Source organism: Diospyros lotus, chromosome 2 (assembly GCF_014633365.1).
Source record: "Diospyros lotus cultivar Yz01 chromosome 2, ASM1463336v1, whole genome shotgun sequence".
In the NCBI taxonomy this organism is placed as follows: domain Eukaryota; kingdom Viridiplantae; phylum Streptophyta; class Magnoliopsida; order Ericales; family Ebenaceae; genus Diospyros; species Diospyros lotus.
In genome coordinates, this window is record NC_068339.1 from 11048282 (window position 1) to 11072422 (window position 24141).

At 37.5% G+C, this 24141-nt stretch overlaps 2 protein-coding genes and 1 pseudogene across 2 annotated transcripts; 2 read left to right on the forward strand and 1 right to left on the reverse strand.

Moving 5' to 3' along the window:
* Nucleotides 1-758: 758 nt before the first annotated feature.
* LOC127795144 (beta-galactosidase-like) lies at nucleotides 759-4789 on the reverse strand. The gene is made up of 16 exons (XM_052326624.1): nucleotides 4581-4789; nucleotides 4395-4461; nucleotides 4209-4301; nucleotides 3969-4112; nucleotides 3758-3846; nucleotides 3556-3661; nucleotides 3368-3455; nucleotides 3139-3257; nucleotides 2891-3052; nucleotides 2590-2783; nucleotides 2405-2508; nucleotides 2210-2319; nucleotides 1876-2103; nucleotides 1568-1782; nucleotides 1196-1472; nucleotides 759-1070 (listed from the first exon to the last, which is right to left on the reverse strand). Exons 1-16 carry the CDS (start codon nucleotides 4787-4789, stop codon nucleotides 963-965), a joined length of 2313 nt encoding a protein of 770 aa, XP_052182584.1. The 3' UTR covers nucleotides 759-962.
* A 2466-nt stretch (nucleotides 4790-7255) lies between these two features.
* On the forward strand, nucleotides 7256-22256 carry LOC127794628 (beta-galactosidase-like; annotated as a pseudogene).
* Nucleotides 21502-23598, forward strand: LOC127794629 (beta-galactosidase 15-like). Its single transcript, XM_052325879.1, has 3 exons — nucleotides 21502-21709; nucleotides 23272-23387; nucleotides 23509-23598. The coding sequence occupies exons 1-3, from the start codon at nucleotides 21502-21504 to the stop codon at nucleotides 23596-23598; spliced, it is 414 nt and encodes a 137-aa protein (XP_052181839.1).
* Nucleotides 23599-24141: the final 543 nt, after the last annotated feature.

A 24141-nucleotide genomic window follows, 5' to 3' on the forward strand; every position in this document is an offset into this window, starting at 1 on the left:
TCCATTTACCCCGTCTGTAGGATTTCATGATAATGATGTTTCTTGTGGATATTGGTGAGTGTAAGCAACAATGATAATATTATTGTTTGTTTGTGGTCAAAATGTCACATGTTGGAATCTTGTAAACGGGTTTGTATATGGGGAAGGCTGTATACAAATATAAAAATGTTTTTTTTTTTTCTTAATTTTTTTCAAAATCTAGAACATTACTCGATACATTATTATTTTTTTTTAATTTTTCAAGAGTAATATTTATAGCATGTGAATTTTAAATATTTGCCTCTTTTAACTACAGAAGTTTCTTACATCTCTTTAAAGTTTAAATACAATGTGCATAATTTTATATGACGGCTACGAAAAGTGGATCTCGAGTAATTTTTGCTCCATCCATCCGTGCATGGCTGCTTGCTGCTCTTTATATATATACATATTTATTTACAAAATATAGAAAAAGGCCGTGCAAAAAAGAACACAGGAAAGAATAAAAAAATCAACTTTGTAACGTGCGCGTCCGTCCGTACGAATAAATGTACAGAGATGAATGGAGTGCATAGTTTCCTTATTATTTGGAATAAGTAAGAAACAAATTTAATATCAGATTGTGTACTTAATCGGTGTGTTCATATTGTTGGATTGTTCTGCACATTATATCATTAAAATGTATATTTAATTACTTTATTTAACAGTGTTAAGTAATTTGTTTATTTAATGACATGAAAGTCGAAAATTTCAATCCAAACAAGACACATCCACGAAGATATATCTAACAAAAAAGACGCACGCGAACGCGAACGCAATCATCGTGTCTGCTACCCTTTTTGAAGGCTATTCTGCTATATATATAGTCAACTAAAACTGAACTACTGACTAAAACTGAAAAAAAACTATTTAGAATGTAAAAGTAGTTTCACTGTTTCCTAAAACATGCCTGCAAAGTAAATAAATTATTACATAAAAAAAATCTAACAAACAGCCTCAACCACCAGCTTCCTGGCAACGCCATCACAGTTGGTTGATCCAAAAACCTCTTCCGAGGCTTCAATCGAGCAACTCTCCTTTCCCACGCAGGCCTGCACAGATTTATTCATACCCACAAAAACAAAACAGATTAGATTTCTTTGAGCAATTACGATTCGAAATTGTGATGTTAATGCAAGTAAAGAAATCGAAGTTGAAAAGGAATGAAATGAATTACGTTTTGGACGATGGAGATGGCATCGTTTCTCCCTTGGCAACTGCCCGTCACAAGAGCCCCACAGGTGCCATTGGAGTCTCCGAAGTTGGCGAAACGGATGGCCGATATGGGCCGACCTTCGCACGACAGCTCCATGGTTTTGTTCTCATAAGCATTTCCACAAACAGTTCCTGGGGCAATTGTTTGGAAGCTCACCAACGAAGGGTTGCCTCCAAATTCCTCGAAGAGCACTAACGTGTTCTCAGCATCCGTCATAAAAGACCGTGGAACATGGTACCTGACAGAACAAAATCCACCAAAATTCAACATAACCTCTAAACGAGAGAAGAGAGGAGGGGGGGGAGGGGACGCAAAAATGAGAATAATCCTCACCATCTCTGAGTGGGTTGGCCGCAGTTTGAGACACACTTGTTATTGTCATATGTACCGCGATAGTCACAAGGCTCCAAGCTGCAGCCATCATTCTCCGCCAGGTAACTCGGCCAGTACCGGCCAATGCTGTGGCCATTAACCCAAGCGTGGCCCTTGCCCAAGCCCATCAAATCTACAACCACTGGGTCTGTACCCAAAGGAGCCTTGAAGGTTGTCTGATTCCATTCACCATTAATAATATTTGAGTTAGCAGCCAAATCCACAACCCAAACTTAATTCACTGAAACAGGAAGCTCTAGTTTAATTACCTTGTACCAAGTGAACTTTCTGTGGACTGGGAGATTATCAGCTTGCCATTTAGAAGCATGGCGTGAATCCAAACGGTAGAGCTTCTTCTCCTCCCCATGTAATCCAACCTTGTATGTCCACTTATGGCGTGACAAGTCCTTTACAATTGTCTCATCACCCTTCTTCCCAACAATTTCAACAGGACCAGGTACTCCAGAAGCAATGGTATCAAAGTACGGTCCGTAATTCTGCTCAACAATTGACAAAAGTTCATCACAATTAGCATATGATCATGATAAATATATGCTTATCTATTTGGTTTTTCTTTCAAATCCTGTATCAGTTTGTATGTACCTGGAATCCGACGGTAGCGCTCAGCAATGTAATTTGGTTTTTCCCTGGTTTAAGTTTCACTTTCTTCTCAAAAGTGTAGTTGAAAACTCCATATCCAGCCCATTGAGAACCTATAAAAGAAAATACAGAAAATTCTATAAAAACGCTGTTTAAAAAAGAAAACTCACTACAGTACAAAGAAAGCGATGACCATACCGACGTATTTGCTGTTGACAAAAGCATGGAGAATGTGACCAGTGCCATTCACTCTAATACTCAAATCACGACTCCAGATTGGATCATCATCTTCGATGTTAACACTGAATCGAAGGAGATTGAAATGAATTACAAAACAGATAAGACCCAAGTAAATAAATCAAAAAAATCATGCATCCTCTTACCTTGTCATGTACCACAAATAATCACTAACATCATTAATCATCTTCTGATCCATCAGTTGGTTCAAAGAAAGGTGACCCTTTCCAAGAACGACAGTTTCATCTGTGTTCTCAGGCCTCCACTTCCAATTGAGACTTTCTGGTTCGCTTTCTGCAGCATTCTTCTTTTTCACCATCACGGAAGTTTGCGCATTTACCTTTATATAACAAACATGCATTCAATTGTATATGGTTCTCAACAATTAAAAAACTATACTTCTAAAAAAAAAAGTGCGTAAATTGTGTAACAGACGAGTTTTTTTACCTTCGCTGTGTTGTATGCTTCAAGCCTGCAATCTGGAAGAATGCTGACGGACCAAGCGGGCACATTGAATTCCCTCCCAAGGAAGGCGACAGTGGCGTCGGTTGTGGTATTGGCATTGCCAAAGAAGCAGCCGGTTGTTTCATCGGTTGCGTAAGTTGTTGCCTGCAAAAGCACAAAAACCATTAGCAACTCAAGTAAAACATCAATTTAGCTGCAAACGGCAAAGAAGAATTTAACAGAGAACCAACCGTAACACCGTTGCCCATGTCAACATGGGTAATGTTTCCATGAGTGAGAGTCTTTTCCATTGATTTCAACGCGTGATGGAGCTCCTTCAAGTGTCCCCATTTAGGCTGGTTCAGATTGCCTAAAGCAGGCAAAGGCACAAGGAAAAGCATATGTAATTGTGACAAGTAAAGAAAGAAGATTAAATTGATAATCAAACTTAAGCATCTAATCAGAATTCTTTTCACTTACCAAATTCATTGATGGGAGCATCATAGTCGTATGATGTGGTGATATACGGACCACCGGCCGTTCTCCCAAAATTAGTCCCACCATGGTACTGCAAAATTTAGAAAAACACAACGCAAAAAATATATATATATCGTGATATTAACAATATAGAGAGAGAAAAGAGTAGCTATGACGGTACGATCACAAACCATGTAATAGTTCTGGAATGTGCCACCAAATTGGAAAAACCGTGCAACAGCAAAGGCAAGATCCTCTGCAGTTCTAAGTGGGTCTTTACCACCCCAGTTCTTAAACCTAAAATATATAACAGATAATAAATTTATGAGAAAAATCTACTCAAATATTTTTATAGACCTAAAAACTAAACATAAACGAATCAAGAAAACAAACCATCCAGTCCAATTCTCGGTCCACATCTTGGGGCTATTGGGATTGTTTGGGGTGAATGAATCACAATACCAACCATTGCATGTGTTTATCTGTTAAAAGTTAGAACAAAGAGAGAAAGGGTTAATGTTTCATGCATCAAAAGAGATGATAGCATTATACATATATATATGTGGATAGAACATATATTTTATGATAATAGTTGCTAAAGTACCATGGGCTCAGGAGCATCATTCTGTTGGCACATAATCCACGGAACTCCTACATCCAATGATTCGGCCATGTTTGCGCACCAGTCCAGATAGGCTTTTCCAATAGCTCCATAGGATGAAATCACATTGCCATACTCATTCTCAATCTGTACAGTTTTGTTAACAGAACAGAAACCACCATAAGAATATACATAACCAAAAAAGATAATAATAACAAACACGAATAATTGACTCCAAAAAACCTGAGCAAGTATGATAGGCCCTCCTTGTGATGCAAACAACTTCTCTTCTTTAACCATGTCTACTACCAAGCTTGTGAAATTTTGCATCTCATTCTACACAAACACCAAATGTCTGAGTTAATTAATTTGGTAACATTGAATTCTAGGATTTAGAATAAGGACCAGAAAAGGAGTTCGTATAATTACCATGAACACGGTGTTTGCCGTCCGGAGCTCAACGCCGGGCAAATTTTTAAGCCACATAGGAAACCCTCTATTTGCGTGCATAGACAAAGTAATTAATCAACACAGTTGAAACACACATACATGCATATAAATACATGTTTATAAGATTGAGAGAGAGAATCACGTATGAGAAGGAAGTTAATTTACCCAAAGTTCCATTCCGCACAAACGTAAGGCCCAATGCGAAGAACGGCGTAGAGTCCTTCGGACTGGATGGTTTTAATGAACCTTATGAGATCATTATTGCCGCTAAAATCATACTGACGCCGAACGGGTTCATGAGCATTCCAAAAAACATAAGTCTCAATAGCATCTATCCCCCCCTCCTTTGCTTTCTTGATCAAGTCAGGCCACATCTAACAATGAGTCAACATTAACAATAATATCAGTTGAACGTTGTATTTACAGAAAAACTACGTAAAAACGAAACTGAATCGTTATCCAGGGCACATTAATTATTATACACACATAAAGAAAGGGTTATATGCTTTCTCCATGTATATAATATGGGGTTGCAGTAGACAGTGGTTCGTGTTTGGTACGAGGAAATTGACGGTCACGAATGTTATCGTCGAGATTCGGAGTGGAGTAACTTTGAACATTAATTAGAACAATACCGGCCATTTAGAAGAACAAAATATTTGCTTTAATATTAGCTTAGCCTTCTTTTAATGGATGCATGAGCATGCGGTTCGTCTGTCCTTCTAGTTTGCATACCGCAAAATTAAAAAGAATAATCAAAAGATAATTACCTCAGCAGTGCTTCTTGGATAATGAATGGAACCAGAAAGTAATATTTTGCGGTGCCCATCAATAGTGATCGCCCTCCCATCATGAGAAACTTCTATTGCCAACGCCAATGGACTCCAAATTAAGAAGAAGAGAAGAGCAAAGCACACCTTCAAAGCACCCATCTTTCTTTCCTGCAAAATAATTAATTTGTGTGTGTGTGAATTATGGCTGTCTAGCTAGACTTCATATATAGAGAGATGTCCGAAATCCTTTTCCAACTTAGATTTGGAATAATTTGAGATAAAAAGAAGATGTTGGAAAGAATTATCCTTTTAAATTTATGAGAAATATAATATTAAACTTATCCAAAACATTTAAAGCCAAGTAATACTCCTTCTAAGATTATAATTTGACATATCCTGTAAGTAATACTTCATCTAAAATTATCCTCTCGTATGCCCACATGTAATTAATATTAATTTCTTTATTTTGAACATAATTTATTTCTTCGTAACACACGAGCCAGTTTTGACCTACGCAAATTTAAAGCACAAACTTTAAGGGGTTATATATTGCTTTTCATTATTTTTTGTGAGGGATCATATGAACATAATTAAGTTCACTTTAAGTAGAAGTATATAATAATGTATTATTTGTTATCTTTTAAATAATATGAAATTAAATTATATGTATTGTTTCCAAATTATATGAAGATAAAAGGTAATTATCTCAATTAAATTTGCCAATTTACTCGATAGACCTCTAATCCTATGTGATTTAATAATAATTATTATCCATAGATATATTGAAAATCCCATACCAACTAGGTTTAGGATAATAAGAAAATAATTTGATATAAAAGAGGATGAATGCTCAAAAAGAATTATACTTTTAAATTATAAAAAAATTAAATCAATTAATGCTCTAGAATAATTACAACGTAAACCCATACTCAAATTTTTTAATATTAGAATTTTACTATAAAAAGGTGTATTTTAAAATTAAAATACCTTTCCATCTTGATTAATAATAATGATAACAGGTAATTATCTCAATTAAATTTTCCAGTTTATTTGATGGATTACTTAAACCTATCTGATCTAATAATTATTATTATCCATATATATAGCCATTAGTAATAATTAATATCTATGGTCTTATAGCACCAATCAACTTGTGCTATATATGCATGATTTATTTACTTTTGTTTTCCAAGTGATTAATTGCCTAATGTTTGTTATTTTAAAATTTATATTAAAATAAAATTCATAAATCTTAATATTTCGATGCATTACAAATTTGAAATTTCAATTATAAAATTTGCAATCGAGATTTAAATTAGATTAATTTGATACGGTTGGGGTTGAGTGGTGCTCTGCTTGCTCCGGCCCAGGCCCAGACCTAGGCCCAGAAACCTACTACTTTCCTCTTTTCTAATTTAGTTTTCGAGGCCCAAATTTTCCATCAAGCTCCTTGACCCATATTATTACAAGCCTTCGCTTTTTGGGCCGCTTTCTTTTTCCCCTTCCAAGTTCCAACTTCCAACCGAACTCTGGTTCTGCCATGGACGCTCCAGCTTTATCGTTAATGGCGCCCGTTCGGCCAGGGCCGCACCTCCGAACTTCGTCTTCTCCATCTCGTCACAGAGAACCGTCTTCCAATTTCTTATCTGCTTCACGCTCCATCGCCTGCCAACACTTGCTGCTAACATTACCACTCCCCCGTTTGTAAGTTTTTCATCTCCGTCCAATCTTAATCGATCCATTCGCATCGGTACTCCACTCCGAATCTCGACGATAACATTCGTGACCGTCAATTTCCCCGTACCAAGCACGAACCACTGTCTACTGCAACCCCATATTATATACATGGAGCAAGCATATAACCCTATGTTTATCTGTATATAATAATATATGTGCCCTGGATAACGATTCAGTTTCGTTTTTACATAGTTTTTCTGTAAATACAAGGTTCAACTGATATTATTGTTAATGTTGACTCATTGTTAGATGTGGCCTGACTTGCTCGAGTTTCGTGGAGTCAATTATTTGTGTTTGTTATTATTATCTTTTTTGGTTTTGTATATTCTTATGGTGGTTTCGGTTAACAAAAATGTACAGATTGAGAATGAGTATGGCAATATGATTTCATCCTGTGGAGCTATTGGAAAAGCCTATCTGGACTGGTGCGCAAACATGGCCGAACATTGGATGTAGGTGCCAACAGAATGATGCTCCTGAGCCCATGGTACTTTAGCATCTATTATCATAAAATATATGTTCTATGCACATGTATATGTATAATGCTGTCATCTCTTTTGATGCATGAAGCATTAACCCTTTCTCTCTTTGTTCTGACTTTTAACAGATAAACACATGCAATGGTTGGTATTGTGATTCATTCACTCCAAATAATCCCAATAGCCCCAAGATGTGGACTGAGAATTGGACTAGATGGTTTGATTTCTTTATCGTTTATGTTTAGTTTTAGGTCTATAATAATTGAGTAGATTTTTCTCATAAATTTATTATCTGTTACATATTTTAGGTTTAAGGACTGGGGTGGTAAAGACCCACTTAGAACTCCAGAGGATCTTGCCTTTGCTGTTGCACGGTTTTTCCAATTTGGTGTCACATTCCAAAACTATTACATGGTTTGTGATCATACCATCATAACTACTCTTTCTCTCTCTATACTGTTAATATCACGATATATATATATTATATATATATATTTTTTGCGTTGTGTTCTTCTAAATTTTGCAGTACCATGGTGGGACTAATTTTGGGAGAACGGCCGGTGGTCCGTATATCACCACATCATACGACTATGATGCTCCCATCAATGAATTTGGTAAGTAAAAAGAATTCTGATTAGATGCTTAAGTTGAGTATCAATTTATTCTTCTTTTTTTACTTGTCATGACGCATGCTTTTCCTTGTGCCTTTGCCTGTTTTAGGCAATCTGAACCAGCCTAAATGGGGACACTTGAAGGAGCTCCATCACGTGTTGAAATCAATGGAAAAGACTCTCACTCGTGGAAACATTACCCATGTTGACATGGGCAACAGTGTTACGGTTGGTTCTCTGTTAAATTCTTCTTTGCCGTTTGCAGCTAAATTGATGTTTTACTTGAGTTGCTAATGGTTTTTGTGCTTTTGCAGGCAACAACTTGCGCAACCGATGAAACAACCGGCTGCTTCTTTGGCAATGCCAATACCACAACTGACACCACTATTGCCTTCCTTGGGAAGGAGTTCAATGTACCTGTTTGGTCCGTCAGCATTCTTCCAGATTGCAGGCTTGAAGCATACAACACAGCAAAGGTACATGTACATAGGGATTTACACACAACCTTACACACACATGGTAAAATAACAAAAATACGCCTCTCCCAAATCACTTCCACAGAACCCTCCAATCTTGAGAAACCCACCGCCGCCCCCACCCGCACCCCAGCTCGCACCGCTATCGCCCCCACCCGCCGGCCACAACCGCCAGTCGCACCTACCATCGCCCCCATCTGCCACCGCCGCTGACATTTTCAGGCGCTTCTCGATTGCGGATCGAACAATTTCGGGCTTCATCCATGGACTTCATAGGGGGCGTATGTCTCCATCGGACTTCATTGGGGGAGAGTATGTCTGCGAACTTGGTTGAAAAGAGAATTGGCAGCCTGGTGACGACGGTGGGGCGGTTGGCCCGAGGCGAGGCGACGAGAGGATGCAGCGGCTATCAACAGTGGCGATGGCGGTGCCGCGATTTGCGCTATCCTTTCGGCGAGGCGACGAGAGGATGTAGCTGCTGTCGGCAGTGGTGGGGGCGACGACGGCGGCGGTGCGGCGGTTGGCGCGAGGCAACGGCTGTCGGCGGTTGCTTGAGGCACCCATGGGAAGGGGAAAGAGAGGAGATAGGAGGGAGGAGGCGGCCATGGGAAGGTAAGGGTAAGCAATTGCAGGTGAGGGCATTTTTTTTTATTTTGGCGTCTTTTGGTCATCTTTTCGGTCATCCATTAAGTACAAGTAGCATTTTCCATTTTTTAATTGGTGAGAACCATATACAATTGAATGCATGTTTGTTATATAAAGGCAAATGCGCAAACTTCCGTGATGGTGAAAAATAAGAATGCTGCAGAAAGCGAACCAGAAAGTTGAAGGCCAGAAATTTGGATAATTGTGGAGCAATATAATCTAAAATTTACTTTCTATTCTGCCTTGTAAAATACTTCATCATTCGTTCCTATATATACATATCAATTGGCATAGGAACCAACAAAACATTAATTTGAAGAACTAACAGACAAAATGACTCTTCAATTTACATAATTTATGTAACACTAGGAGACTCTTGACTGGAATCTATTCATGTCTAGATTTAATATGTGACTAGACTCCATAATTATTCTAGAAAATCAATGGTCAAGTTCGATTTATTCCAACAATGCCTCTTGTTAACCGAATTTGCTTTTGACTCCTAAAGCTGCAACATTTCTTGAAAAAATGTGTCCTTCAAGAGCTTTTGTAAAAACATCCGCAAGTTGTTCTTCACTCTGGCAATATTCAATATTAATTTCTCCTTCGTTGACAAGCTCCCTTAAAAAATGAAAATGGAGACAGATGTGCTTTGTTCTTCCACATAGAACCAGATCTTTTGCAATTGAAATAGTTGAACTATCATCACAATACAAAGTTGTAGGACCTTCTTGCTTGAATTCCATACTTTCCAAAACACCTTTTAACCACATAATTTGGCATCCAAATGAAGAAGCTGCTATATATTCTGCTTCAGTTGTAGAAAGTGCCACAATTGGTTGCTTTGTTGAACACCAAGAAATTGCATCACTTCCAAGATTGAAAACATAAACAGAAGTGGTTTAAGAATCATTAATACTTCCTCCTAAATCGTTGTTCGTATAACCAAAGCTTGACTGGAACATGAGCTTATAAAAAATTCCATAATCAATTGTGTCACGACCCCAAGGAACCCCAATGATATATTAGTAATACATGTCATGTATTTTCTTTATTAGTTACATTAGTTGCATTTTATGTTGTTGTTGTTAGCATCTTCACTTGTAAGCCTATAAATAGGCTTGAGTAGTTAGAGAAAGGAGCTTAATGAATGATTTGAATCTCAATTCCCTCTCTCAATACTCTCCCACGGCTTTCTCTCTCTCTCCCTCAATTCTGTTATGTTCTTCCTTTCCCTCCCTTTCTGCTCTTCCTTCCTCTTAATTCTTATCCAAATTCCTTCCTAGACCCTAGCTAAACCCTAGAGTCATGACATTTGGTATTAGAGCTCCCGTTCCTCGACGACGACTTTCTTTGTTGCTTCTCAGAATTAGAAGGCGACTTTAATAGTTGAATTCAGAAACATAAGGCCACGGAATTGATCGAGCGGTGACTTGTGTGATTTTGTGTAGCAAAGGCGATTCCATGCAGCGAATTCCGAAGGTTGATTTTCAGAATTGGAAGGTTGTCGCGATCTGAAGCAAAGCCTTCAACGATTGAGATCATTGTTTAGAGGCAATTTTTGCAAGTGGCAATTTAAGTGATCTTGTCCAAAAGCAAATTCCACAAGCGGTATCAACAGAGCTCAGCAAATCGTAGAAGCAAGTTCCAAAGCTGACTCAGGAGATTTTCAAACGAATTGGATTTCAATTGTCAAAATTGATAGCGGTGAGTGTCGGCTCGGATTTGAAGGAGAAGTAGGCGGATTAGCTCGGCTAGGATTCTGGTGATTTTGTTCGAAATTGAGGATGAGCAAGCTAGGCGATTCAAGGAGCAGTGAATTTCGAAGAATTGAAGTAGAGCATTGAGCAAATCAAGAATTGAGGAGAATTCCTATCAGAGGTCGGTAATTGGGTAAGTGGACGCAGGCTTGGGCGATTACCATAAGAATCCAAGCGATGTTGGAATCCGCAACGAATCTGATATAGAACAAGAGGATTGTGATCTGCATGCGGCCATAGGCTATTGCTCTCAGTGACGAAATCAAATCAGGTAAGGAGGAGTTACGCAGCGGAAGTTGCTTCAAAAGCAAAACGGTGGACGGCGATCAGGTGCCAACTCCGCTGGGGCTAGCCTTAAATCAGTTTGATTCCAACAAACTCGTTGCATGTGAGTGAGGCGAAAGGCAGAAGCGGTCAGGAACGGAATTTCAGATCTAAGTTGTTGCATGTGAAGGGTGAGTCAACGAAATTGAGAGCCAGCGGCTTGAATTATGAACTCGAACTCAGGGGGAAGTTGATTGTTCGTTGGCTAGAACTCAGGCGGACATCTGCTGAGACAAAATTCTCAGGCGAACTGTAGAAGCCTGCCATTTCTTGAAAACTGATCGAAGCTGTTTAGGTCAGAGATTTTCGGAAGTAAGTGCGCAACAGAAGTTCGATTTCAGTATTGCCCCACGGAAGTAATTGCGAAGGGGAAGTGTGGGGTTCAAAAGTTGCATGGCAGGTTCCCGAAATGGCTTGGAACGGGTTGTTTGAAACCGTTCAGAGCTAGTAGATTGTTTGAAGTGGACTCAGCAATGGATTTGGAGGCTGTTGATCATTTTAAAAAACTGAAATTTGGAAGGTGACAGTCCTTAGCTATTCCATCGTAACTAAGGCGGTGGTTTAGGGTGAGTTGAAGCTGATAGTATGCTGACTTGAAGGCCGAACAACCTGATCAGATTTTGGAAATTGATTTGGAGGCCATTCAGCAGCAACTAAAAAGATGATTCAGATCTAGGCTACTGTTAGGGCAATGTCTGAAGTGGATTAAGGTTGCTGAATTGGAAGCAGCAATTACATTGGCTTGGGTTGCTGATTTTTAGTATCGGAATCAATTTCCGAAGAGATCCTTAGAAGCTGAACAAGAGGTTGTTACAGCAGTGAATTTTCAAGGAATTGGATGGAGGAGATGGCTGATGGACTATGTGCTGCAACAAGGGAAGGGGAGGTCAGGTGTACTGACTTTGCTAAAAATCTGTATGACCAATTTGGGAAGAAGAACATGATTGATGTGATTGAGGAGTTCAACAAGCTTAAGCAGGAAGGATCAGTGACTGAATATCAACAGAGGTTTGAAGAATTAAGGGCATTGATGTGGAGCTTTTAGCTAGCCTTGTCAGAACATTACTTTGTATCAAGATTCATTAATGGTCTTGACGATGCTTTAAGGCTCAGTGTGAAAATGTTTTGCCCTACTATGGTGGAACAAGCTGCGAAGAAAGCAAGGCTGCAAGAATTGGCACTAGAAACCATTTGTAGAAAGCATGGACTGCCACCAAAAAGTTATCGTAAGAGCAGCTCGCAAGTTTGTAAAGGACCATATGTAGCTAAAGGAGCTTTAACGGAAAAATCCGAGCTGGAACTACTTAACGACAGTTCTAAGGAAGCTGATACTAAAGTTGTTGAAGGAAAAAATACAATCGATGAAGACTTAGACCAAAGGAAAAAGCAGAAGGCTGAGGACTTGCACAATACTGCAGCTGCTGAGAACAACCATGTGGTTTGAAAGATGAGGGAAAAGGAGGCTATTGCCACATGGTTTAGAAGTTCGGATATTGGAGAAGGGATAGTTGACATGGAGGTCCAGGAAGTCTCTATTGAAGATAAGGAAGGAGAAGAGGTTGTGAAGAAGAGAGAGGATATGACTACATCAACCTCGAAGTTTGAAGATTACAATGGAAATTTTGTTAAGGGGAACAGAACTCTTGTTGTTTTGTTTATTCCTCTTTCAGTTGGAGCACTGCAACGCCGAATCAGATTTTGGCCTGCAACAAAGTTGGAATTCCTTTCTATGATTGGAAATGATATGGTTGCAGCTATAACGGATCAATTGGAACCATTCTCAATGGAAATCAGAATGAGGGGGATGGCTGGACTTGCTGTTGCAGCAAGTCATAGTATTGATGTTTTGGAAGAAAAAGACACAAAAAGGCAAAAGAAAAGGAAGATACGAGATAAGCACAAGAAAAGGCGAAGAAGAAACCAGATTGCTAAGGTTGGAATCGGCTGAGGAATGGGGTCAACAACTATCAATTCTTGGGGACAAGAATTGTTTGAAAGGGTGGGGATTGTCACGACCTCAAGGAACCCCAAGGATATATTAGTAATACATGTCATGTTTTTTTCCTTATTAGTTACATTAGTTGCATTTTATGTTGTTGTTGTTAGCATCTTCACTTGTAAGCCTATAAATAGGCTTCAGTAGTTAGAGAAATAAGCTTAATGAATGATTTGAATCTCAATTCCCTCTCTCAATACTCTCCCACGGCTTTCTCTCTCTCTCCCTCAATTCTGTTATGTTCTTCCTTTCCCTCCCTTTCTGCTCTTCCTTCCTCTTAATTCTTATCCAAATTCCTTCCTAGACCCTAGCTAAACCCTAGGGTCATGACAAATTGTTCCTTTAACATACCTCAAAATTCTTTTATCTGCCTCCCAATGATTTGAGCAAGGTTTCTCCATGAATCTACTAACCAAACTCACTGAGAAAATGATATCGGATCTAGTGGCTATGAGATACATAAATTTGCAACTAAGCTTCGAAACATGGTTGGATTCACAAACATTCTTCACCTTTCTTGCTTAACTTCATACCCGTGACGCATGGAGTTGTTACAGGATTCGCATGCTCCATTTTGATTTTTTTTATAATTTCAATTGCATATTTTTCTTGAGAAACAAAAGTTCATGCCTTTGATTGACAAACATTGATGCCCAAAAAATGATGCAATTCTCCCAAGTCGGTCATTTCAAATTCTTTCATCATGGACACTTTGAAATCATTTAACATCTCCAAATTATCTCCGGTGAAGATAAGATCATCAACATAGAGGCTTACAACCATAAAACTGCATGAATTCCTTTTAATGTAAAGCGTGTGCTCAAATGGACATCTTTTAAAACTGAATTTTACAAAATAATCATTAATTTGTCCATACCATGCCCGAAGTGATTGTTTCAGTCCATATAACGCCTTATTGAGCTTATACACTTTATCTTCCTCACTTTTTTTTTACATATCCAGGTGGCTGCTCTAAATATATTTCTGTTTGAAGAAAACCATTCAAAAAAGCTGATTTGACATCCATTTGAAATAATTTCGAACCATTTTGGGCAGCAAGTGAAATAATCAACCGAATAGTATCAAGTCTAGAAAGTGGAGCAAATACCTCATTGAATTCTTTACCTTCGTTTTGCTTGTATTCTTTTGCAACCAATCTTGCTTTGTATTTGTTGATAGAACCATCCGGATTTGTCTTTATTTTAAACACCCATTTGACACCAATCGGAGTTTTTTGAGAAGGTAAATTAGGGGAGTCTTTCTACAAGGCCAGACATGTTGACAAACAGGTTTACAGAATGGAGATTAAAATATTAAAATGCTCTTACCCACATTACATTGAAAAAAGTGTAATGCAATATGGGTGAGGGCATTTTAATCTTTTAACCCCCATTTAGTAAGCTTGTCTGTCAATCTATCTAGCTCTCAAGAATTTTCCAAATTAGGGAGCTTCCATGTGCCATTCTTTTCTATTGCATTGACTTCTTCATTCATGGCATGAATCCACTTCTCACCTTTTGATGCTTCTTCATATGTAATTTGATCTTCTCCTGCAAAGAAGGCTAAAATATTTGATTTGCTGCATTCACTTCTTCGGTATCATCATAAATTTCTCTCAAGCTTCTTGTTCTTCTTCCCAGTGTCCATGGTGAATTTTGAGGAGATTCAATTCTTTGATCATCATCATATTGTGATGGTTGAGATTCATTTTCTTCAAACTCAAGAATTTGCCAACTTGATGAACTTGAAAAATCTGAAAAATCATAAGAAGATTTTTCATCAAAACGAACATCCCTGCTAATCACAATTTTCTTTGTCTTCGAATTGTAAATCTTGTAAGCTTTACTCAATTTACTGTAACCAATGAAGATGCATTTCTCAGATTTGTCATCAAGCTTAGTTCTCAAAGAACTTGGAATATGTGAAAAAGCAATACAACCAAATATTCTAAGAACACTTGGCTTTCTTCCATACCATGCCTTATTTGAAATAGAATTGTTCAAGCTCTTTGTAGGTGATCTATTGATTAAATAAACAACACATGAAACTGCTTCAGCCCAAAAAGCTGGCATATTTTTCTTCTTGAGCATACATCTGGCCATCTCCATAATTATTTTATTCTCCCAAGAAGACTTTGGGAGAGACATTAAAATTTGATATGAAATATATGGATCTAAATGAGGATATGACAAAAGACAGAAATACATGGAAGTCTAGAATTCATGTAGCCGACCCCACATAGTGGGATAAAGGCTGGATATGTTGTTGTTGTTGTTCAACAACACCATTTTGTTGTGGTGAATACCGAGCTGTCCATTCATGTCTAATACCATAGTTTTAAAAAAAAAATCTTCAAATAAAATAGATAAATACTCTCCCTCTCAATCACTTCTCAAATTTTTTATTTGACTACCCAAAGATTTTTCAACTTGAACTTTGAGCTCCTTGAAATAAGCAAGAGCTTCAGATTTTTCTTTCACAAAATAGACCCAAATTTTTTTGGTCTAATCATCAACAAATAGCACAAAATATTGGTTACCTCCAAGAGAGGGAACTTGAATTGGGCCACAAAGATCAGTGTGAACAAGCTCCAATGGTGAATGTGATTCCCAATTTGATTTAGATGGAAATGGCTCTCAGTGTTATTTTCCCAACTGACAATCTTCACAAACTTCACTGATAGCATCAATTTTGGGCAACCCTTGAACTACAGTTTTGCTTGATAACTCCTTTAAGCTTTGAAAATTGAGGTGTCCATATCTGTCATGCCACAACTTCGAAAATCTCTTCATTAGCAGTAAGGAAACAAGATCCATTTATTATATCAAGTTTGAGAATAAACAATTTATTTGAGCCCAAACCAATATTGGCAATCAGATGATTTTTCTTCTTCAAGGTGCAACAATCATGAACACAGTGAATATCAAATCCTTTCTTCATAAGATGGCCAACACTAAGCAAATTACTTCGCAATCCAGGTACATAATATACCTCAGACATCTTCTCAACCTGCCCAATTTTTGTTTTGAAAGTAATTTCTCCAACACCTTTAATTTCGTAGGATTTGGCATCTCCAATTGTCACCTGTCCATGGTTAGCTTCTACAAGTTTTGAAAACAAATCTTTGTTTCCAGTCATATGCCTGCTTGCTCCACTATCCAAATACCAAATATTACCAACATTTCCATTGGAAGCAATCAATAAAGTTTTATTAGAATTTTCAGCCTTATCTTCATGTACTAAGCTAGCTTCATGTCTTTTTTCTGGATATTTTATCCAGCAATCACTCACTTTATGCCAAAGTTTATGCTAATGATAGCATTCAACTATGGCTTTTTTACCTTTGTGATGATAAGAGCCTCATCCTCTTCCTCTTTGAAAAGTGTGCAGGGATTGTTTTTTCTCTTCTTCTTCATGTCCCTTGCCTTGGTCATGCTGTTCATTAGAATATCTTCCACCTCCTCTTCCTTGTCTGCGACCTCTTCCATGACCTCAATGAGAGCCACGACCTCCTCTAAATGTGAATTGGGACTTTAAAGCTTGATCTTGTGAACAAGTCAGTTGATGACTTCTTTGAATGATTCTAATTCATGAGCCTCCAATCTTCCTTGCAAGCTCTCCAAAGACATTGATGAAAGATCCTGTGACTCTTCAATAGCCACCACCACATGATCAAATTTACTTGGTAGATGTTGCATAATTTTTTCAACAACTTTTTGGTTCACCATAATTTCTCCATTTGATGCCATCTGATTCACTATGGAATTCATTCTTGTAAAATATTCTGAAATTTTTTCACTTTCTTTCATCTCATCTTCTCAAATTATGCCCTCAAGGGTTGCAAACGAACCTTCTTCACTTGATCTTGGCCGGAATATGTTGTCACAAGAATTTCCCATGCTTTTTTAGCACTATTTGCCTTAGATATCCTCTCATAAACTGGAATTTCAATTGCTTGATATATTTGGAAAAGTGCTTTTCTATCCTTTTGTCTCTTTTTCAATTGCTTGATATATTTGGAAAACTGCTTTTCTATCCTTTTGTCTCTTGTTTTTCAAGACATTTCTCTGTGCTTTAGTCAATTGATTTTCATTTTCCAGTGGCTGTACACCTTCTTCAACAACATTCCATAAGTCTTGAGATTCAAGACACAACTTTATAAGATTACTCCAGTAATCAAATTTTTCTCCATTGAAACGAGGCGTAAGGGAAACAAGATGTTGGCCATTGTTTTCAATGCTCTGATACCAGTTTGAAGGCCAGAAATTTGGATAATTGTGGAGCAATATAATCTAAAATTTACTTTCTATTCTACCTTGTAAAATACTTCATCTGTGGTCCTATGTATACGTATCAATTGGCTTAGGAACCAACAAAACATTAATATGAAAAACCAACAGACAAAATGACTCTTCAACTTATATAATTTATGTAATACTAGAAGACTCTTGACTAGACTCTATTTATGTCTAGATTCAATACGAGACTAGACTCCATAATTATTCTAGAAAATCAATGATCAAATTCCGTTTATTCCAACATAAGTCTCAGTTGGATGTGGAGGCACTAGAACACAGATGAAACTGTCGTTCTTGGAAAGGGTCATCTGACTAGACTCCATAATTATTCTAGAAAATCAATGATCAAATTCCGTTTATTCCAACATAAGTCTCAGTTGGATGTGGAGGCACTAGAACACAGATGAAACTGTCGTTCTTGGAAAGGGTCATCTTTCTTTGAAGATGATTAATGATGTTAGTGATTATTTGTGGTACATGACAAGGTAAAAGCATGCATGATTTTGTTGATTTATTTACTTGGGACTTGTATGTTTTGTAAATCATTCCAATCTCCTTCGATTCAGTGTTAACGTGGAAGATGATGATCCAATCTGGAGTCGTGATTTGAGTATTGGAGTGAATGGCACTGGTCACATTCTCCATGCTTTTGTCAACAGGGAATACGTTGGTAAGTTCATCGCTTTCTTTGTACTGTAGTGAGTTTTCCTTTTTAAACAGCATTTTTATAGAATTTTCTTTATTTTCTTTTACAGGTTCTCAATGGGCTGGATATGGAATTTTCAACTACATTTTTTAGAAGAAAGTGAAACTGAAACCAGGGGAAAACGAAATTACATTGCTGAGCGCTACCGTCGGATTCCAGGTACATACAAACTGATACAGGATTTGAAAGGATAGATAAGCATACATATATATATATATATGATGATGATGATGATCTTATGCTAATTGTTATGAATTTTTGTCAATTGTTGTGCAGAATTAGGGTCCGTACTTTGATACCATTGCTTCTGGAGTACCTGGTCCTGGTCCTGTTGAAATTGTTGGGAAGGAGGGTGATGAGACAATTGTAAAGGACTTGTCACGCCATAAGTGGACATACGAGGTTGGATTACATGGGTAGGAGAAGAAGCTCTATAGTTTGGATTCACGCCATGCTTCTAAATGGCAAGCTGATAATTTCCCAGTCCACAGAAAGTTCACTTGGTACAAAGTAGTTAAACTAGAGCTTCCTGTTCCAGTGAATTAAGTTTGGGTTGTGGGTTGCCTTCTAATTCAAATATTATTAATGGTGAATGGAATCAGACAACCTTCAAGGCTCCTTTGGGAACAGACCCAGTGGTTGTAGATTTGATGGGCTTGGGCAAGGGCCACGCTTGGGTTAATGGCCACAGCATTGGCCGGTACTGGCCGAGTTACCTGGCGGAGAAGGATATCTGCAAGCTTGGAGCCTTGTGACTAATGCGGTACATATGACAATAACAAGCGTGTCTCAAACTGCGGCCAACCCACTCAGAGATGGTGAGGATTATTCTCATTTTTGCACATCCCCCCCCCCCCCCCCCCTATAGTTTAGATGTTGTGTTGAATTTTGGTGGACTGGATGCTGAGAACACGTTTGTGCTCTTTGAGGAATTTGGAGGCAACCCTTCGTTTGGGAGCTTCCAGACAATTGCCCCAGGAACTGTTCGTGGAAATGCCTATGAGAACAAAACCATGGAGCCAGTGGCGGATCTACCCGTGGGGCGGGGGCGGTTGGAGTTGCCCCCAAGTTAGATAAAATTTAAAAAATGTATATGATATTTATTTTAAATTTATATTCTCCCCACTCACAGCCTCACCACACCACCACTGCTCTAAAAGCTGTCCTCTCTCAATTGTCTCTCACTAATCTCTCTTCTTCTCCACTCTAAGTCTCTAATCAAATTATTTTAAATTTTATTTAATACATATATATATATAATATAATATAATATATAATAATTAATAATAACTTTAATTATATAATAATATTAATTATTTAAAATATTTATTTAATATTTTCTTTTTTGTTTCTCCTTTTTTTTCTTCTTCTCTTTCTTCTTCCTCCTCCCTTCTTTTCTACGCTTCTCTTGCATGCACAAACACCACGCACCTTTCAAATCCACTGGTTGCTCCAGTCGCTGCGCACCTTCAAGATCAGTACCGCCTTCCAGATCCACCGGTAGCTGCGCACCTTCCAAATCTACACTGTCGTTGTTGCTCTACACCTATGTCCGTTGTTGCCACCTCCTAGATCTGCACCGATAGCCATCGATCATCGTTTGACTTTTATGGCCGCCATTGCGACCAAAGCCGCTTCTAGCAATCGTGCCTTACTGTGCTGTGCGATCGTCGACTCGACCCAACCCAACTCAAATCTATCATGCCAAGGTTCGACTCATTTCGATGCGGTGCCTGTAGAGTTTTGAGAAGGCAGTGTACCCCATTGTGTATCTTTGCTTCTTATTTCTGTTATGAGAAATGATCCACTTATTTTGTTGCCATCCACCGCATTTTTTGTGCCAGAAATGCCTCCATCCTCCTAGCCCATCTTTCGGTAAGTGACCGACGTGGAGCTACTATGACACTCTTATTTAAAACTCAAGCCCAACTTTAAGATCCCGTCTATGGTTGTGTGTCTCATATTCTTGCACTTCAACAATAGGTTAGTGATTTACAAGCTTATCGAGCTCTATTGTAAGATTCACTATTTGCACACTATTTTACACATCCTCAACCTGTTCCACAACCTGATACAAACCCAAACTGGAGCCTTGATCTTCCCATCATTCCAGAAAATGCCTCGCTCCCTAGTGTCTCTAAGACCAATTCTCTACCTTACCCTGATAATACTAGAAGTAGCCAGATACCACTCCGGGACGACATTGATGAGCTAGGACCTGTTGTGTTTGACAACCATTGTCGTCACTGAACATCGGCAACATTATTAGTTATATGTAGGGGCAAAGCCAAGATACATAAGTAGGGAGGGCAAGCAACGATGATAAAAATATATATATTAATTCTTTTTATTTTTTAATTAATTTATTTATTTCATTATTTTTATTTTATTATTAAAATTTTAATTTATTTTTTTAAACAATTACACACACAATTGGTAATAAACAAGCACTATAAATGTTATATAATAATTAACTATAAGATCGAGGGTATGATGAAATGTCAATTGATAATTAAGAGCTGGTATTTTTACCTCGATTTTATGAATTATTAAACAGCTACAAGAACTTGAGATATTTTATGATCAATATTCAATCTAGGGTAAGACAAGGGAATGAGACGTTAAAGTACCCAAAATATAATATTCATTCATACGCTCAATACAGTTACAGTAGATCAATCCATACAACTACTCAAAAGAAAAAGTCAAACCATAGAATTGATGATGTTGCTGATGTTCAATGACGATGATGATTGCTAAACACGATAGGTCTTAGTTCATCGATGTTGTCCCGGAATGGTATCTGGCTACTGCTAGTGTCATCAGGGTAAGGTAGAGAATTGGCCTTGGGGAAACTAGGGAACGAGGCATTTTCTGGAATGATAGGAAGATCAAGGCTACAGTTTAGGTTTGTATCAAGTTGTGGAACAGGTTAAGGATGTGCAATATAGTGTGTTAATAGTGAATTTTGCAATAGAGCTCGATAAGCTTGTAGATCATTAACATGTTGAAGTGCAAGAATATGAGACACACAACCATAGATGAGATCCTGAAACCGGGCTTGAGCTTCAAATAAGAGTGTCATAGCAGCTCCAAGCCGGTCACTTACCGGAAGATGGGCCATGAGGATAGAGGCATTTCTGACACAAAAAATGCGGTGAATGGTAGCAAAATAAGTAGATCCTTCCTCATGACAAAAATAAGGAGCAAAGAAGCACAATAGGGTACACTGCCTTCTCAAAACTCTACAGGCACCGCATCGAAATAGGTCGAGCCTTAGCATGATAGATTTGAGTCGGGTCGGCGATTGCACAGCACAGTGGGGCACGACTACTGGAAGCAGCTTTGGTCGCGATAGCGGTCGGAGAAGTCAAACGGTGATCGATGGCTATCGGCGCAGATCTAGGAGACGACAACAACAAACCTGGGTACAGAGCAACAACGACGATGTAGATCTGGAATATGCGCGGCTATTGGTGGATCTGGAAGGTACGTGTAGGAAAAGCGTAAAGAATAAGGGAGGAAGGATGAGAGAAAAATAAAGAAAATAAAATATTAAATAAATATTTTAAATAATTAATATTATTATATAATTAAAGTTATTATTATATTATATTATTTATATATATATGTATTAAATAAATTTTAAAATAATTGGGTGGGGGAGAGAGATTAGGGGAAAATAAATTTTAAAATAATTTGGTTAGAGTAGAGAGAGATTAGGGAAAAATAAAATTTAAAATAATTTGGTTGGAGACTTGGAGTGGAGGAGAAGAGAGATTGGTGGAAGACAATCGAGACGGGACAACTTTTCGAGTAATGATGGTTTGGTGAGACCTATGGGGTCGGGGGATATAAATTTAAAATAAATATCATATATATTTTTAAATTTTGTCTAACTTGGGGGCAGCTGCCCCCTCCGCCGTCATGGTAGATTTGTCACTAGTTCTATGATTTGACTTTTTCTTTTGAGTAATTGTATGACTTGATATATTGTAATTATATTGAATATATGGAATAAATATTATATTTTAGGTACTTTAACGTTTCATTCCTTTGTCTTACTCTTGATTGAATATTGATCATAAAATATCTATTTAACGTCTCATTCCCTTATCTTACTCTCGATCGAATATTGATCATAAAATATCTCAGACTATTGCAGCTGTTAAATAATTTATTAAATCGAGTTAAAGGGCCTGTTTGTTGCAGCTTAAAAGTTGTAACTTTTAGCTTCTAGCTTCAAAAAAGTTGAGATGCAGTGTTTGTTTTAACTTATAGAATTCTAACTTATAGCTTTTACTAGCTTTTAGAATGAGTAGAAGTTGGCTTTTTCAAAGCTGGGGTACCCCAGCTTTTACAACTTCTGCTTAAATGATTACAGTTTTATGACAATTTTACCCTTATTTTTAACAAAGAATTACCCTCTTGTCTACGCAATCATGGGTTTTTCTTCTCCACCACCATTTCCATTTTCAGATCTTTTCCTCTCTCGCCATCTTCCTCTTTCTCTATACTTTAATTATTTTTTTTATAACACTTGAAACTTATACATATACACTAATTAATTTTTAAATTATTATTTTATAACTACTAAGGGTATTATGGACAATTATACAAAAATAAGTTATTTTACAGCTTGTGGTATCAAACACCACAACTACTTAACTACAACTTCTAAAAAGTTGCAACAAACAGGTTCACAATTTATTCTAAGTTTTAGAAGTTATAATTTAAGAAGCTATAAGTTATAATTTCTTTAATTAAGCTACAACAAACGGGGCAAAAAATGCACTCTTAATTATTACCTGACATTTCATCATATCCTCGATCTTATAGTTAATTATTATATAACATTTGTAGTGTTTGTTTATTACTAATTGTATGGGTAATTGTTTAAAAAAATATCTTAAAATTTTAAAAATAAAAAATAATGAAATAAGTTAATTAAAAAAATTTATATATATATATATATTTTTTTTTTATCGTCGTTGCTCGTCCCCCTACTTTTGTATCCTGGGTGCGCCCCTGTATGGAGCTGCCGTGCGAAGGTCGGCCCATATCAGCCATCCGCTTCGCCAACTTCGGAGACTCCAATGGCACTTGTGGGGCTCTTGTAACGGGCAGTTGCCAAGGGAGAAACGATGCCATCTCCATCGTCCAACACGTAATTCATTTCATTCCTTTTCAACTTCGATTTCTTTACTTGCATTAACATCACAATTTCGAATCCTAATTGCTCAAAGAAATCTAATCTGTTTTGTTTTGTGGGTATGAATAATCTGCAGGCCTGCGTGGGAAAGGAGAGTTGCTGGATTGAAGCCTCGGAAGTGGTTTTTGGATCAACCAACTGTGATGGCGTTGCCAGAAGCTGGTAATTGTGGCTGTTTGTTAGATTTTTATTTATTTATTTTGCAGGGCATGCTTTAGGAAATAGTGATACTACTACACACTAATAGATATATTCATGGTCATGGATCGATGTTGCTCTTTGCATAGAAAGTTCGGAGTCATAAGAATCAAAGCAATGAATATTTTTTAAAAATGGGAGAGATGAGAGAAGGATGTCTTTGTTTTTCAAAAACACATAATTGACATGTTTAAGAACACAAAAAGTATTTGTTTCTGTCACAAGCTAATGGAGGTATATAGAAATATGGAAAATGCCTTGTGAAAATATTCAAAAATTAGTCTAAATATTTTTTACTGTCTCAAAATTCAATTAAACGTTGGCTCCCACAAATTTCATTATTACAATGGATGAAAACTCAACAGCCTTTCCCTGTAAAATAATTTATAATTATAAAATTTAATTCATATATCACCTTAATGATCATGTAATGATATTTTATCCTCGGGTTTCATTGTTGAACTTATAAAAATTAATAACCTCTTTAGAAGGCAACCAAGGAGAGAGGCTT